This window comes from Linepithema humile, chromosome 6 (assembly GCF_040581485.1).
Source record: "Linepithema humile isolate Giens D197 chromosome 6, Lhum_UNIL_v1.0, whole genome shotgun sequence".
NCBI classification, from domain to species: Eukaryota; Metazoa; Arthropoda; class Insecta; order Hymenoptera; family Formicidae; genus Linepithema; species Linepithema humile.
In genome coordinates this window covers 28,650,474-28,669,489 of record NC_090133.1, presented here as the reverse complement: position 1 = coordinate 28,669,489, position 19,016 = coordinate 28,650,474, and the positions used below count along the sequence as shown (strand labels likewise).

The following is a 19,016-nucleotide window of genomic DNA, read 5'->3' as shown; positions in this document are numbered from 1 at the left end:
GATACAAACGACCCACTGTTTTTAAACCAATCGGCGGTCCGCCAGAAAAAAGATGCAAGCAATTGAGAATCTGATCGTTCCGCTTGAAAAATTTGATAGAAATAGAATCGATATAATTTTAATTGCTCGCAAATGCAATCCGTAGAAATTTATGGAAAATTGTATGTTTAAAATTAATGTAAATTTACCGAGAGTCATCCAGAGCGTAAATCTGACCAGCGTGAGGATGCTGAGTTTGAAGATGAGATAAATGTTGACGGTAACGGCGATCGCGGGCACAAAGGGTAAGCCTGGAGTCATGAACATTACGCTATTCCTGAAACAAAAGGATAGTGCAAGAAGTTATTACTTAACTCGTTAAATTATTTCACGCTTGGATACACTTCGCAGTTTGCAAATTGCGCATTACCTATTCTGCGGCTTTCTGCTAATGGCGAGAAGGATACCGATTATGGCAAAGAGAAAGAGGAAAAATAGTATCGTTGTGAACGTCCCCATGTTACCTAAGAAAAAAAAAAGAGAATAGATAGAAAATGTTGAACAAGATGTATTTACAGTGATTTGCAAAATTGATTATACAAATGTATTAAAAATTTGGTAAAATTGTTTAAATATATTTTTCTGATAATATACGATTTATGAAAAATTTTTTTCCTTTTTATAATATCAAAAAAGAACTTTGTGAAATCTTTTAAACTTTTGATGAATTTCGCGAAAAACTTATGAATATATGCATTAGGCAGAGTGAACTCACCCATCCCACAGACGATAATCAAGTCAAAGATAAGGATCAAGAAATATAAGATCCCCACGAGTTTCATGACATAACGTCCTGACGCCTCCGTCGCAGGACCTCTATCCACCCATGGGAATATAGCAGGGCACAGGTATTGCACAGCCTAAGAAATGTTACGGTTTATTAGTTGTGTGATAAATATGACAAAAATGATAAATATGACATTTCGCAAGTTAAAAAATATTTTATGTGCAATTACTTATGTAAGAAGAAAATTTCTTATCTAGCATTGAATATTTAGAATAAAATATGTTTGAAACTTGAAAAAAGTCTTTAAAGAAAATTTGGAAAGGATTTCAGAAGAAAATCAGTATCAAAATATTTTTTCGATTAAAATGTATGGACACTTGCACTGGCGATAGATAAAATTCCAACAAAATCCTATTATTCTCCGATTTTATTACAATTGAGATAGAGATCTTTATTTCACACCATTGGGGCTCCTGATTCTTACCTGCAGCCGACGCTGTAGATAGTTCAACGGTGGTCCTATAATCGGCGTGTTTCCAGGATACTGATGAGCGCTGCCGCAACTCGAAGCGGCTGCGGCCGCGTGTACGCTGCCGTAGAATTTGTTCTCCGTCCTGTCGCTGACGAGATACTGATCGTCCTTACCCAGTCCAACCTCGTCCTCCTCGCCGCCGAACGTATCGTCCGACTCCGGCGACGAGCTATTGCATCTCCTCACCCGCCGCACCTGAAATGATAATGCAAATTTCGTTGCGAACATCCCGATCCCATCTCTCTCTCACAAGTCCCACATTTAATACAATTTTTCTTATCAACATAACAATTCAAGGAAGAACAAATAGCTTAAAGTGTCACTATCTTAAAAATATTAATCGTGAAGGAAAACTGTTGCTTTTGTTAAAAAAAATCACAAGGAAAAGAAGAGAATTTCACACAAAATAAAAAAAATGAGATTCCTTTAAAGCTATATCCACAGCAAACGTTCGCCGAAGATAATCTAACTGAAGCTGAAGAAAATCGAGCACGAAGTCGGTCGACAAATTTCTCTAAACTGCCGAGCGAGAGACTAACGAAATCGGAAGTAAAAAATTCAGAACTGCGGGAAGTAAACTGCGGGGAAAATCTTGTTTTCTCGCCGTGTGGGAATTTCTTCAAATAACATTATGGCGAGAACAACGGCGGAAAAGGATGTGCCGTTGTGGTTCCACGAACACGACATCACGTCTCACCGTGATACGCTGCCCGTTGCTGGTGGTCGTGAGCTCTGACTGGGACGCCTGGACCGAGTTCAACGCGGTCGTAAGCTGATCGGGCCTGAGCTCCTTGCCGTAAGCCACTTGACCGTTCCCTTGCGTCTCCTTTGTCGGCGATCGACACGGCGTCCTGAGGCTCTGCGGCAGCAGCTCGACCAGATTCGTCGAATGCGGCTGATACCGCAGTATTAACACGCAGGTGGACACCAGAGTGTACGCCAACAAGGTGCCTGCAATGTGGAACGTGAACGGAAATCTGAATATTCCGCGCACCGCTTGGACATAATTATTTTATAATTTAAATATATTAAAATTTACAATCCTAAAAAAAATTTTAAATTATTAAAATTAATTTCAAATTTCAAATTAATTATATATAATTTTTATAATTTAAATTGCGCAATATGTTAATATTTCGTATAAAATTAAAATATATGTGTGACTAAGCGCAGAAAGAATATTTGAAACCTGAACTATAGATCTGATGCATAAAACACGCAATTATTTATCAGTTAACTTCAAAGTTCGAGCTTTCAAAGTCCTCTTTTCATTTGAAATCTATTAAATTTTTTAAACCTTCAAGACATGGAGCGACTAGTGAAACGATAGAAAAAAGTCGGAAAAAAAATTATTAACCATATTCATAATTAATATCAATTTGCTGCAGACTTCATTTGCAATAAAATTTATAGAAAAATACTCAAAGATTTCTTCAATAAAACAATATCTGAAGAAAGAGATCTAACCAGTTTGACGTCGACAATGATCTACTGCATATAAAAATGCAATTTCGAAATTGTTTTGATTACTATAAATTAAAATAAAAGCAGTTGAGCATTTAAATATCTTACCGATCGACATCATTTCCACCAACACCTCCAGCTTAATCAGCAGCGCAGCGAAGGCGGCACACAAGCCAGAAATTAAAGTCGCAATCGCGGGAGTGCCCGTCGCCGGCCAAACTTGACTAAGACTCCTAAAAAACACAAAATTTATAATTGTTAGATGAGAAATTAGATCAATTAAGTACTAATTGGAAATATTGCTCAATTATTTTGAAGAATTTTCAGATAATTGCTCTTTAATCATGAATAATACTAAAACATCGTAATTTAATTCATTAGTCGCTATTTCTATTTCGCTTAATAATTTATTAAACAAACTATTTCTACACTACTTTCGTTGTTTCTGTGATTTGACTTGCATTATCGTCTTTCCCTCTACATTCTTAACGATTTCTTTCATGGAAGTTCAAAGTTGAATCCAAATTGATTGTCACCGAAATATAAGGCCATCCTGAGCCATTGCATAGACTATCCTAGGCATCGGAAACATGCTGCCGAACATGGAGACCGTCAGGCCCGCCAGCGCGCCAATCGCGACGATGTACTTGCACTTGTAGGCCCCGACTTGGCCGAACATCTCCACCAGCGCCGAATCTTGATCGACCTGCTCGTACGGAACTGAAACACACGAGTACGCGACGGAAAATACATTAACAGCCTTTTCGTTTCGTCAAGCATTGCTGTGAATTCAGTACTATGAATATTATTCGGCAACGGACGCGTCGATAGCGTAACAATATCATTTTATACTAGCAAATAGTAAATTTTAAAACAATAAAACTGAAAATGGTTCTTGGATGTGCAATCAAATTAAAAGACAATGCATAGTAAAAGAAGCGCGGAATTGTCTGCTACGTTGTCCCGAAAACAATAAATCGCCATTTTCTATCGATTTATTGAATCTTTTTTTTTTTTTTAGTTATGCGGAATTTTCTAAAATTATAATAGATTTTAATTATCAAAATTTGATACAATAGTAGTGTAGTATAAAAATATACTAATAACTCTTATTTACATATGAAAAGGACAGAGATTTTAAATAACTTTATAGTATTTCTATTATCGACTATTTCATTCAATGCCGTTAAAATTGTGAAATATCCAACGCGAGATAGAATGAGCACTCGATTCCCCGTTTGGAGAGTTGCGGAGATATGAGATATTGAAAGAGGCACGCAGCTCGAAAAGCCGCGCTGCATCCGCCGATATTTATTCGCGTTTCACAAGTGAATGCGAAAACACATGTTTCACTCAGCGAATTCAAAGAGAGAGCCGTATTACTGTCCGCCGGGACTGCGAGATGACGCGAACACGCATTTCGGCTAATGAACGTATCAACAACGACCATTGGCCGCTCCGTTTGACTACTATCCTTCTACTCACCAATCAACGTCAGCACCATGCTGCTGGTGACGTAAGCAACGAGAATTATGATCAACGACGAGACTATGGCGAGGGGGATGCTCCGCTTCGGATTCGTCGCCTCCTCGCCGGTGGTGGCTATTATGTCGAAGCCTATGAAGGCGTAGAAACACGTCGCCGCGCCGGTGAAAACCTGCCAGGCAGGAAAGATGCATTTTTCACATTCTCGTCGTACAGAATATTACACGATAAACCGATTGAAGCTTCAAAGGGCACGATCGCGACTGAAAAAGTTGTTATTAAAAAAACAGAAATTCATTACCCTCGCAAAGTAAAGGAAAAGTAAAATAAATCCGTGACCCGCGCAAACTATTCAAAAATCCGAGTCTCTCAAGTAAATGTCACAGCGCTTTTAATAAAGCTCCGATGCTTGGCATTAAAGATTTGTGGTATTTGCGTCGATGTATCGTACGACTTAAAAGCGCCGCTCATTTCCGCCAGTTATCGATGCGCGCGTATAAAAAGTAATTAATCGGAAATCGATGAGAGCGATTAATTGCTCGACGTGGATCGCTTCGCGGCCGTCAATCCTGTCGCTTCTTTCGGCCAGATTTGCTGAAAATCCGTCTCTCCCTTCGTACAGAGGGATATAGTATTAAAGTGTTTACATATTTAAAGTCTGCTCGACGCGTTTATGAATTTCTGATAAGCCTCCAGCCGTCGAGAGAGTAACGGATGAATGGCGCTGCCTAAATAATCGGCGCACAGTAGGCTGTACAAAAAGAGCTTATTTGTACATTTTTCGTGTTACGGATATCGTTTCAAGATTACTTTTCTCAAAAAATCGATTTTAATTATTCAAAAGCAAGAGGGAGAAAATAAGCGGAAAATGGATAGGAGAGAGAGAGAAAGAGAGAGAGAGAGAAAATGAGAAAAGAGAAGGAACAGGGACAGAGGAATCAAAAGGTCACCAGATGGAAATGTTGAAATTAAAATTTTTGCCAGTAGCGTGAAATTGGAATAGAGATTACGATCCCAGAGGGTTATTATTTCGAAAAAGGGGTAGGCGTCGCGCGACCAGCGAACATCTCTGCATTTTCGCCGGCGCGCCCACGCACAAGTGAACGTGGCCTCTGCACAAAAGCACAGTCAAATCGCCGGCTAAAGGTCGGCCACGAGCTACAAATATATGCACACTTCAAATAGTTGCAACGATATGAAATCCCGCCCTGTACAATCGGAATTCTATTAGCCGATTAAAGAAACTTCGCGCGCGCGGCAGAGCGGAATTCTGCGTGGCTTCGCAGCCGAGTTTTTGCTTTAAAAGTGATCGCTGCGCATTGTAAGTTTTCCTTGTCTATTTTCAGAAACAAAGGAATTATATTACAACGAAAAGGCACGGTTCCATCTGAACTCTCGCTCGAACTTTTGAAAACCGCCGTAACCGTTGCTACCTTTGACGAAAGTTGCGTTTCAAGTTAATTAATAAAGAAGTAAGGAATGGGAAGAGCGCGGAAAGTGCAGAAGGTGGGTGGGCGGATTTTCTAAGGCGATACGCGGGCGGTAAAAGTGTGGAATGTTGAAGGAGGACACGGGTGAAAAGGTTCCCGTGAAAGGTCGTGAATCTTTCAGCAAGACAGTTGACCCTGTTGGCTCTCACACACGCGTTATCTCTTCATCTTTACATCGCAGCTTGACCATCCCTAAATATTTTCATTTATCGTCACGTGAAACAATAATTAAAAGCAGCTTGGTTTTACCGAAGCGTAATCTCTGCATTCTGAAAACTACGCGGCACTTTAGCGAGTTGCAAGAAATAAATGCGAGATAAAAGAAGAGAGAATGGTACTTTTGGTCCATTGTCGCGGAATTCGTGGCTTTTTCAGGCAAATTACACTCCGTTGAATGTTAAGCAGTCGCAATTAAGCAAATTGAGAAATGTCGAAACGAGGTGGTGCATCGCAACCAAACCGGGTAATCTCGTTCTTGTCGACAAACCACCTCGTTTCCCTTTTTTTCGTCCACAGTTTCATCAGATACATAACAATTAGAAATCAAATATGTTTTTATTAAAATATTTAAAAAAAAAACCATATATATCTGAACTAATTTTTTATGCACTTTAATTTAAAAAATTCCACCGCGTATTTAATATGTCAAAAAGTGCAAAGACTGACACCCGATTAAATTTCAGTAAATAAAAGATTGCTGCTGTTTTCAACAAAAAACATCAGCATTTTCTCCGCAAATGCGGTTATTATTTCGCATGAAACACAGAGCTTTCATGGACGAACAAGAATGAACAATACCAGAGAAATTTCACATCTTTCTTGAAAATATAGCGCGACTCTGGAAACGTAGATTGTACCGGAAGAAAAGGGGATAAATCTTCAGAGAGCCAGCACTAGAAAGCCGAGGCACATCCTCGCGTATTGCATTTCGCTTGATTGATTTATTCTCCGATTTCGACGGGAATTGCGATCGCGAATGGAATGCTCAAAGATCAACGGAACCGCAGCCGTAGACAATAAACAAGCGCGCATCCTGAATAAGAAGAAAGGAGAAGAGAAGAGGAAATAAGAAAGAGGCCAAGAATAGTAAGAAAGATTGACATTGAAAAATGCAGTGGTCTGAATTAGAAAAGAAAAACCTTGGAAATAGAGAAAGACTATAGAAAAGATTTTTATCGGAAAAACTGTCAAATCTGGATAAAATAATTATGTAAAAAATAAATAAACTATTGTTCTATTTCTATATTCCAATAAAAAATACTTTTTATAACCATATTTTTTTTTAAATAACCATTAGTTTTTAAAAAATATTTTTTAATAACCACTTTTCGGAAACTTTTCAACTCATCTTCGTACATCACTCGCGTAATTTATTTAATTTTATGTCACACTTCAGATAACTTATTTAATGCAATTTGCTTAGAAAGCGCATTAATACTTTCGTAATGAGATTGCACTACATTTCCACAAGACAAAGTTACATATTTTATCATTTAATTACCTTAGATCAATAAAAGTCACAAGCGCGGTTGGCGGTGAAAAATGAATTTTGATACGCTCAGGAATCGGTTGGGAAATCATTGCGTTTTATCAAACATTCACGGGAACCAGAAGAGCGCGGAGAACCAGTTTATCCGGAGAAAACCCTCCCGCCGCGAAACATCGTGTGTCAAAGAAGCTGGAGGAGCATCTTTACATCCGTCGTAGAATTACCGTCAAGCGAGCCCTTGAGGGGATTTTCCTTCTTCCCACACACATACGTACATACATCTTTCGCGCGGATCCCAACTTCTTGCACGTACGTGGCGCGAAATTTCGCCCGGGCGATATTCAGAGATTGAAGGTATACGTGATGCTCTGGGGCTCCGGCTTTAATGGACACGACGGGAAGTTAGGCGGGTTTAGGAGCGGGATCACAAAGAAACCCGAGTTGCCCTGGCTTATAGACCGCCTACATTTTCCTGTAATCTGGCATCCTCCTCCGCGCAAAGCGTCTGAAAGGGTCTTCCTTTGTTTCTAACTTGCGGCACGGTGGATTTGTCGCGCTTTTCGGAAATCCACAGAGTCGGGTCGCGTAATGATCCTGTGCTAATATTTGGCACTCTGCGGGATACCCGACTTCCATTCACCGCTATAATTTAATAAAGACAAGGCTCGAATTAATCCGCGTTGACAATCATCTTTAATTGTTTGTTTTTTTCTGCCAATTTTACTCCGATGACACAAATATACTTAATTGAACGATAAAAGTCAAGTAGATAATAAAAAATTCATTTTACATCGCGCTTGACTTTTTAAACAATTAATTTTGCATAGAATTTCAGATTTGTAACGGCATATCGTTGTGCTGATGTATGCACACAAATTTTTTGAAACAAAATAAAATTCTGTGTAATTTATTCAAAAAGCATAAAAGCACTCCAATGTTTGATTGATAAACCTAAATCGATAACTCTGCACTTATATATTTACGCCAATAATCGAATTTTTAATTGTCTCATTGACTTTTTATCAAATCAATAAGATCCACTTTTGAAGCTTAAATAGAAGAAAAATGTTCGTTAGTCAATCTCAGATTATTGAAAAATTAATTTCGCATCGTCAACAGCGCTTGGTTTTTATTGGCTTTTAATATATATAGTTTATTGATTGAATATCTGAGAAGCTTCATACCTCTTCGTACAAAATTTTCTTCTATTTCAAGAAATTTATACATGCGCAGATGCAACGATATTAATCTTCGTGCGAGACGTAATGAAAATTTGTTAAAGCGACGACTGAGAGAAGGGGGATTAGATATATACATATATATACTTGAAAAAGACGCCGTGTATCCGGAGCAAAGAATCGCAAGTCATTAATTTCAGCAACGTCGTGGGTAATACGATCGCAAGAGTAAGTAAGTCGATTCATCGTCGCGATATTAAATGATCGTGGCGGAGTCAACTCACTCCGCTCTGTGACACCGCTAGATAATCGCAAGCTATAAAAGTCAAAGGTCCTGCAGCGGCACGCGCCGACATCGCAGACTGTCGACGCAGAAGACTCCGTGGAACTAATTCTAATGCAAATGAAAGAATGAATTCCGTCAAATTATGCTATCCGTATAAGCAATCGAGTGATACACACTGCGACAGTATCGGCGAACGGATAAATGCGAATTTATACGCGGAATGCAAAGAGCAAATAAAAAATTTACTGAAATCGTTAAAGTTGTTAAAAAATTGGGCCATCGTATAAGTTAATTAAACATTTGCTCAGTGTATAGATTTCTGCGTAAAAATGCTAAATCAAATTTCTTATACGACCTAGAGATAAATTTCGAAGCGAACGTTTCTCCGTACTGCACGCTGATGCAATAAATAACTGTAACATTATTTCACAAAAATACTCTTTGAAATTTTTTCCTTTCGGTAGATATCAAACTGCTCTCACCTGTGAATATCATATGTGCCTGCTGAAGTGTCATGCGCTGTTTTCAATGCTCTAAACCGACGGTAACATTATTAATTGCTTCTGATCCAACGTATTCATCAATTAAAAAAAAAATCTGAAAAAGAATACTTCACAACTATTATATAAAACGAATTAATTTTTAGTATTCCACGAATCCTCGGACATCGTTTATTTTTACAATTCGAATGTATGTGCCATATGTGGCGATGTTATATGCTGATTGGAATGGGATATTGACATGGAATGGAACAAAAAAGAGGAGCTCGCGATATATAAAATAATAGGATAATAAACAGACTGCGGTTTGTCCGGCACTCGAAGCGAAGAGCGCGTAAAAATGGACGCGGGGCGCGATATATTGTGCGCGAATGTATATTACCAGGATCACGTGTCATCGCAATGTTCGTTCAAATTGTACAATGTTCATTGCAATCAATCATATATAAGCCATAAAAGTTGTCATAGTTATCTTATCAGGTGGCGATATGAATTATGTTATACAAATGTTACGTTATAAATTTTCATCAAGCAGACTATTGATATTCGTATATCTTTTAACAGCAATAAATTGTAAAATATCTGCAAAACAAAATAGTTTAGTCATTTCAATAATAAAAATAATTACAACAATAAATTGGAAAAGCTTTACAAATGCAATTTCCAAAAATTTTTGGAAATTTAATTATAATATCTGTAATTTCACTAAACAGATTTGAAAATACATTTAAAGCGTAAACGAGAAATTAGAGAATAAAGATATGTTTCATGAAAACAATTTGTTCACAAAGTTAATTATTGTCATACCATGATACGATAAACAATTGCATTAAATTTTCGAGCGCCGCTGCGAGCGCTATTCGCAAAATACATCGAATTTTCTTCAACAACGGCGCACGATGTACACGCCGATAGCGGAGAGAACGAGAGCCGTTCACGGCAAAACGGATTGCCGGATCTGTTTTTGCCGGCGCATCCTGCCTCGGACAGGTTTTTAATTTATTTCCCTTAGGATTGCGCGCGGAACGTACGGATTATTATTCTTTCTGACGCGGCGAAACGTGGGGATGGTGTCCAACCACTCTCGCCGGATGCACTCTTTCATCGCCGCGGGTGCATCCGCTAATGGCTTATGTGTTACTTGACAAACCGCGTGATTTTTCGGTCCTATCCGCGATATGCAAATTGCATTACCATTTAGCTCACAAATGATGAATTTCAATCAAGTCGCATTTGGCTGTCCTTATATATATCGATTTGTAAATTAAAATAAAATGCTCGACCATCTAATAAACAGAAAATATTTCTGCACATTATACTGTAGATATTTTGTTTCCGTTATGTAGATATAATATATTTAAAACAGATGATATACAATGATAACATAATAATTTAATATGAAGAGAAACAGTTTCACTTTGTCGTATTAATTTCTATATAAATCAGACTAATCACTGTAATTTTGCCACTGTAATCTCGTGACAATCTCGTAATATCAATTTACGTCAAATTATGTTAAGTCAAATTGTATTTCTACAAGTGGTTCTATAGATAACAACTTTGTATTCCCCGGCGTTAAACGTGCTCAAGTGTATAATCCCTCATTCTTCACGAATCTCATTCTCTATTTCTCGCAATCCAAACGAGATGTCCGATATGCAGAGCTACCTCGCATTATCGATTGCCAGCACCACCGACTTATACGTCGTCTGTCGTTCGTCCGTGTGTAAATAGGGCTACCCTCTTCGCGATTATTGTCATTTCTCGGAACGTCTGCTGGTCGTAACTCGGTGCAACAAGTTTGCCATTGTTTCGCGGAATTGTTGTAAGCCGCGGGCGGAAAATCTCTCTGCCAGCCTCTAGCGGCTGGAATTCCAGCCGGAATCGTGCGTGATGGCGCCTGAGCGTATGAGATTTTCGTTGAGACCGTTGTCTCTGTACATTATAATAGGTCGCGGTTACGCGAACCATACGATAAAAAAACATTAAATAAACAGGATTATTTTAAAGCGCGCTTTTGTGCTTTTAATTTTACGCGAAGCTTTACCTCAAAATATAACGTCATCATTTATAAGAAACCTATTGATAAAAATCGCGTTGTACAACGCATCTAAAATATTTAAAAACATTAAATTACGACAAATTTTTGGTTTCTAAAAACTTTCTCAAGCAAATAAAAACCATTTATAATAATTTTTTTCAAATATAAGCGAAGAAAGAAACAATTTCTTAATATTCTTACCTTTTTATTTATTATTGCTATCAATGCTTCTCTTATAATTTCTATTCTTAGTTTGCTAATATAACAAGCCCGTTCACCACTCTTTGTCAGATAAATAATTTTTAAAATAATTCTTACTAGCAATCTCTTTTTTTATTAAGTTAATATTGACTTATGCTTTAATGCAAATTCCAAAATGTAGCGACATAATCCCACTTGCCATTGACACGAAACATAAGTATGAGAACGAGGGGTCGGATCTATATGAGAGCAGCTGGAAAAAGACACGCTAAGGGGACTTCAGCCGAGAGAGCTTTTTTATTCTGTCTCCAGACACTCGTTGTTTTCTCTTTCTCTGTTATTCGCTCTGAGAACCGTGCGACGAAGCCTGCTGGCATTAATATCGCAACGATAAAGCGAATCACCATTGTTCAACAACTCTTTGTACGCAAAATTATTTGTGCGAAACTTGTAAAGCGAACGAGCGAAATATCGTCTCGTTCTGCGAAGCAAAACACGAATAAGCCATCGGACTTTACATCTCTTCGAATCAACGTTTTTTCATTATTTTTCCTTATTTATTAATACGTTTGGATTATTATTTTGCATTATCGTTTAATTGTTATTGTTCAAGTCTCTCAGCTTTATTTAATCCTATAAGAAACCCCTTTTATACATTTAATTTGTGTACTTACCCCGCTCCAGCCGTAAGGAAGGAAACCCTTGTGCTCGGACCAGTTGCTGGAATCCACGTAAAACATGCCCGCCGCCATGACGAAGACCCAGACGGCGAGATTAATGGCGTTCAGCACGTTGTTGAACACCAGGGACTTCTTCACGCCCGCCGCCATCAGCAGCATCATCAATATCGTGATGACGAACGCGAGAAAATCCGGCGGTTGTCCTGAAACACACAATTCAAAAAAATTTGAAACTTTAATAAAGTTCGTCAAACGTTTACGTCTCACGAATGACGGGCATAACGGTGCTAGAAAGACAGAAAGAAATGTAAATTGCTGTCATCTCTTGAATAAAACCATTTTTACTTCATTAACATTCATTCGTTATTAATTGCCAATTTAATGGCTTTAACTTTTTCAACCGGCCATTAAAATTATAAAAATGTAAATTTAATCTGTACTTTATATTACACATATTTTATGAAATATTTTTAACTACATTAACATTCATCATTAACTGCCATTTATCTTAATTTTTGAACAAAAATTACTTATCTTAAAGTTGCTCCGTCGGCAAAATTTTTTAATTTATTTACATCTGTTTTTGCTAATTACAAGTTTATCTCAATTTTTTTGTAAGTTATTAAAACCGTGACCTAATTAAAAATCCAAAATAAAAATATGCAAACTTAATGAGAAATATACATTACATATCATATATATAATAATTACATTTTATACATATACATGTATAATGTTGAATGGATGGCACTTAACAAATTGATGTTAACGGAGGCAAACAGATTTTTGTTACCGAAAACAAAAAAATTCCAGGTAAACCTAACATACCGCCGAACGATTATCGCGATACATTTAACCGAAAACCTTTATATTTGCGTATTCGCTGCGCTTCGGATAAAACCCGGAAAATAGGTACCTAAACGTCCGGAACTTTTACCGTGAAATTACTTCTACGCTTCGTTCCAGCATGACGTTCGTGCGACAGTCAGACGGGAGAAGCGGAAATTCTGCAGCAAGCAGAAAAAAAGCGATACGATTCATGCAGCCGGAGATAATCGGGCAAATCTCAAGGAAAGGAACGCGATAGCTTTTTCCCCGCACGCGCGTGGAATACTCGCTGTTTTATTCAGACGTCGCCAGGAGAGCTCAATTCCGCTCAAGATCGACGAATTAAAAAAGAAAGACCAACGGAAATGCGCTCCGGAAAACTATGAATTCGGAATTCCCCGGATCGCGTTGCGAAGAATAAATATTTGCCAACTCTTATCGATCCATCTATCTTTCGCGGAGAAAGCGCGGTCACGTCTTCCGGATCGGCGGCAGTCAGTCATGTTTTCGTTACCGTAACGGAAAATTGAATTCCAGTAAAAGAGTTGCTGTGGAACTTTGCTCACCCCGCAATGAATAAAGATTGTAGTATTATTTAATTTGAAGCAGGAGAAAACAATTTACCACTTTCCGGAGAGAGAACTTGAGAGATTGCTGATTAATTCGTCGCTGAACGCTTCCAACCTCTTTCTTTGCCGCACGGCGCAAAGTAATCCGTGTTACCGCGGTCTAACTCTATTCCACGGCGGTAGTCGACGCAAGAAGCCGGGCGCATTCAAACAATCTCGATTTACCGGAATCATTTCCTTTACAACGTCGCTGTTGTGCACACGCGTGAAAGAGGCAATTTTCGGCAAATCAATGGTTTTGATCGCTCAAGCGGCCCGTTCGAATTCTGCATTTCGGCGCTTGTTTGTATTCAAGCACAATTGTCAGAGGCAGATGTGCAAAATGTACATTGTCAGTTGGAAGACCAATCAAACGCAGACAAACGCAAACGGAAACATGAAAAGTTAACGATAAAAACATGCATGTACAAAGGATTTTATAATAAAAATTTAAACCAAGAGACTTTCGAGAATAATTCTACTCAAACATACTTGAACAACTGATTCAAATAATTTAAATGACAAATTAAATACTTAAATAATTATTGATACTATAAAAAAATATTTAAATGTTTTTATTTAATATTAAATGCAAAACTGCGCAAGATAGATGCACACAACGTGTTACAATAATAATAGGATAGAAGCAATACGAAATAAAACCTATGATGGAAACAGCTTCGAGAGTCGAATGTCGAGAACCTCCCCCAAAAAAAAAACCGATCGCGATACTCGCAGAATTCTTTGCAGAGACTTCAAAGTTTAAAGAGAAGGATTTACGATACCGATCATCCAAGCGTGTCTCGTGCATCCCGTAATCTGAAACCACTATGTTTGATAGAACTTCAATCGAGAAAACGCGCGCGTCGCGAGTTAGTATTTAGTTTCCAGGATCAGCATGTCCCCGTAACGAGAAAACTTCTAGAAATAGGGAATCCGGCATGAGCCTATGCAGGGTACGAAGATGAAACAAGCGCATCAAATCCGCCGATCAACTTCGAGAGCATGCCGATCACGAATGCGAATGGTAATAGGCAGAAACGAGCTTCGAGATCTATCTCCTCGAAGTGGAGTGCATGCTTGCACGTCAATTCTTTATATCGAGTAGCTTGGTAGCATCGAACATTGCATTTATACGACGCAAACGGTCGATAATGGAGCTGATAAGAATGGAATATGTTGTCGATTTGACAACAAAAATCACTCACTTGTACAAACATTATCCTTCGGCAATCGAAGATGTATTTTGCAATAAACTCTTTTTCCGCGTAGATTTTTTTAAATATATATCGAGCCATTGATTCAAAATAATAAAAAGTATTTACTTAAATCATGTCCTTTGACAATGGAAAGGTTGATAATATAAAGATCGCAATCTATCTCGCGAGAAAATAATTTTTGCGTGCAATTTAAAAAATTTAATTTATCCCGCTGTTAATCCTCCTTACTCGCGAAATGTAATTAGCGGAAAAATCTAAAACTATAAAAGTGTAATTTCTCAATATGTCGAGAGCATTCCGGGATTGTTACGCGAATGTAACAGCTTCAGTTCCTACAACATCTGAGTGTAACGGTCTCTCCTATAAGCATGTCCGCATTGTTGGATAAGTTCAATGATACCTGTTATCTACAACGACGCCATTGTGCATAAGCCGCGTTGAAACTAGAGTCCTGATTAAGTATTCTCCCTAACTGCCAGTTAACGATCGCGAGAACAGCGTCAGCGGAATAATTTTACGAGACAGTGTCGTGTTCAAGCATGTACCATGCACCGTTTCTCATGCTGGCATACACTATGTTATCTGCGGATGCCGTTCTCGCGAAATTCATTCTCGAAAACTGCAGCCGTCGAAGAATGAGATAAAAAAAAATAAAGCAAATATCGCTGACCGCAGAAAAGGTGTACGTCGATTGCGAGTTTCCGATGTAAAAACCAAAAATTGTTTCAGCCAAAATATAAATCGCGATACGTTGAAAGAAATCTCAATATCTATTTCAATAATTCAGCGAGACTCTTGCAAGGCGATCGATCGAATTGAGCAGCGACTTCAAGGGCGGACTTTCGTTTCTCAAAGGGCGACAATCGCGAAGGGAAGAAAGGGAAAGATGACGCACACGCAAAGAGAAAAGGAAAGGGTTGGCCGCGACCTGTCTAGATGGACAGGTTAAAGAGCGCCGGAGTGTGTGCGGTTCGCGAACCGGTTCGGATCGATGAGAGGTCCACAGGTGCCAGACCTAGTCTCATCCGCGCAAGCGCCCCTCCCCTCGCACCCCTTCGAACAGCCTTTTGTCCCTCCCTCCTCCGCACACAGCACTCCTGTCGTCCCCTCGAACTCTCCTCCGTCGAGATCCCCGTTGTTTTATCCTCCTCTTCCCTCCATCCAACGTTTCTCCAGATCTGTCCTCGACCGTGTCCCCCCTCCCTCCGTCCCCGAATGTCCACTTCGACGTGTACTGCGTGCATACCGACCGCATAACACGATGTAGGGCGATGCGTAACGCGAAACGTGCGAATTACACGTGTCTGGACGTGCCCCCCCGATGAGCTGCACAGCGGTGCTAGCGAATTAGATCACGCAGGATTAGCAGAATCGCGAGGATTACAAATATGTACGCGAATTAAGCTTTCGGAAATTTTAATGCTTCGAAAACCCGACTGGAGGCCATAAATAGGACGGAAACGCCGACAAACTATCCCGACTATTTTAATCCCATCGCGTGCGCACAAAGAGAAAAATTTTCGAAAATATTTAAGCAATGCTTGTAAAGAATTGGGTTGAGCTTTTATCGGTTTAACGACATTCTTGCAAAACTCCGCTGCCCGGACTACTCGACCTACCGACTGCGATGGTCCGCGAATTTATTGTGTTATTTTAGTCGAGTCACGGAATTACATCGCTCCGCTGACAACAGTTCCACTGACGTTTCACCATCAAACTTTCATCGTGACGAAAAACATTTTCAAAATGAATCCGACCGAACATATTTGGCTAACGCGGCGTGCGCGCGCGCAATATAACATTCGATCATTCGTGCAAACAATTATCTGCACTCATGCGTGTTGCGAGCGTAACAGCTGCCAGTTGGACTGCAAACTCATCTGCAAATTCCGATACGAGACGAGGAGGAAAAAATTAAGGTCGATCGGTTTTGCGGCTGCCTGTGGCGTCGAAGCGGCGAATCCGCTCCTCTTCCAGTGGCAGCGAAACTTTTCCTCGCTGCAGTGACGCGTCCGTGCAAAGAAAATTGGCAAAAAGACGCGCGGCCACTTTATATCGAAGCATTAATAATGTAGCTTCGGCTCCTGGGAAATTAACTGAACAAAATGTTAATCATTCTTTTCATCTCTGTTTAATTCTCCCCAAGATACTTTTAATATTAATATACATGTTTCATAATGTTAATATCGAGAACGTTTATACTGATTTTATATTTGTTCCACTTAATCGAGTTCATACGCTTTCGATATTAATATTGAGAACATATTCAATTTGCAGATAGCTAGTGTTTGTTTACATAATACTGATATTTCCAAGCAGGAATTTTAACGCTAAAATCTCGTTTGCATGTATCGGATGTTATTCAAAGCTCTCTTTACAAGTTTCATAATCGTCTTTTTTTTTATTTATGTCATCGAAGCACGTCATTTCGTATACAACTCAATTTGGTATATTCGCGACGGTATTTCCATATGTCTCGCATGCATCGAATTCCGAAAGAGTATATTATCCCGCAGGACATAAAAACACCGGCAGAATTTACGAACCGTGTCAATATTAACATTCCCCGCGTGTCGCGCGCATTAAAAAGCCGATGAAGCTCCCGCTCTCAGCTCATTCTTATGAATTTCCAAAATGCGAACAAAATTTATGGGACGTGCGGTATTTTCATAACGCCATACGCGTTAATACCGCGAAAGTTCATCCTTACAAGCAACCGCTTTGATTGCGTGGGAAACACGTGAAGGAAAAAGCGCAATATCGCGCGCGAACCCGGCATTTAATTAAACTTTTTTTCAGAAACAGTAATTGCTGGGAGAACGTTAATTAATAGCGGTGATACAATCGGTGCCAGTATTATTTGTATTTATTTGTGGACTTTTATTTTTTTCCTTGTCTTTTTCGCGATGCTGTTTCCATTGCGAAAGCTCGTGAAAGTTTCAATGTACTATTCGCTGTCATAGATGCAACATGTTGCATGAAAGCATCGTAACGTGGGTGATTTTACATTCGGTGTTATAGCATTGCGTTAACATGACTCGCAAATGTAATTAAAATTGATGACACCTAACATTTATTCAATATTTATCATAACTGCGCGACAAGCAATGATAAAATATTTATTTTATGCGCACTTTAATGGGTCTGACATGCGTCGATTAATTAGATCCATTAAGATCGAAATCATATTAATTACTGTCGCATTTCGACGGCGATGAGGTATTGTTTCGAATTGTACGATTTAACGAGTTGCTGCGGTAAAATTAAATATGAGCGCGGCGTGCGATAAAATTTATAGTTGGCACAATTGTACTGCGTCACGTGGTGATCAATAATGAGCGTCAATTTGTAATGATAATAAAATCGATGGCGAACGATATTCTATCTCGTACGCGCCTATCGAGAAATCCGAGAACGAGCGGAGAAAATCCCACGTGAATTACTCGTAAAATTGACTGACAGAAGGAGGCTGATTCGAGCAGAAAACGCCGTAACACGAAAAATCACTCACCGCGCTTCGGAATCATTCTCCCGCGATAAGAGTAGTGTCGGACTCCTCTCTAACAGCGCCGCGTGGAAGAATTGGAGAAATTCCGAGAAAATTGGAGCTCAAGGAAAATTCTTGGTAACTTGAAATTAGACGAAGAGAAGCTTTCTACAATATTACTCTGCAACATTAGTCTGGTCGCATTCGCGCTTAACCGAAGGGATTCCCGAAAATATCTTGCAAGAGTCAGACTTATCGGATGCAAAATTTATCGCGCGTCACAGAAAAAACATTTAATACAAATAGCGTTATTTTTATAATTAATTTTTCTATATAAAATAATAATAAATCATATTTTAATAATCTATCACAATCACTTCGTTCTGTACAAATAAAGAGAGTTTATTACTTTTATTATTTTAATTTTAATACTGCGCTGTAATACATTTTTTTATAATTTTATCATTTTTTTTAATTGCATGTTATTATAAAGCGCAATATCGCTTCGCCTTTTATTAGAAGCGTCATAGTTGAAACTCGACGCTCACAGCGTTTTTCCAATATGCCCTCTTAAACATCGACGCTCATATTAGAGAATATTGGCTTAATATTGTTGTCAGGCGCGCTGCTGACTGTAGAATATTCATAAAACAGGCATACGACGAAAATTAGCCGCGTTAAATGACCTGCCACTTGCGCCCGTGTGCGCAATCGATTTCGCCAGTGACTACACGTGTCGCAAATTAATAAACGAGTCTCAA

General features: G+C 38.9%; 1 protein-coding gene across 2 annotated transcripts in view; it reads right to left on the bottom strand.

Annotated features, from left to right (window-relative positions):
* Window positions 1-19,016, bottom strand: part of LOC105671259 (solute carrier family 7 member 14) — a 78,137-nt gene that overhangs the window by 7,820 nt on the left and 51,301 nt on the right. For both annotated transcript variants that reach the window (XM_012365238.2, XM_067356797.1), the window contains exons 5-13: window positions 12,107-12,315; window positions 4,248-4,419; window positions 3,299-3,482; window positions 2,871-2,995; window positions 1,996-2,249; window positions 1,251-1,493; window positions 755-899; window positions 410-503; window positions 189-316 (exon numbers count right to left, since the gene is read on the bottom strand). In XM_012365238.2, the coding sequence (XP_012220661.1) occupies window positions 189-316; window positions 410-503; window positions 755-899; window positions 1,251-1,493; window positions 1,996-2,249; window positions 2,871-2,995; window positions 3,299-3,482; window positions 4,248-4,419; window positions 12,107-12,315 (1,554 nt within the window). The remainder of the gene's footprint in view (window positions 1-188; window positions 317-409; window positions 504-754; window positions 900-1,250; window positions 1,494-1,995; window positions 2,250-2,870; window positions 2,996-3,298; window positions 3,483-4,247; window positions 4,420-12,106; window positions 12,316-19,016) is intronic.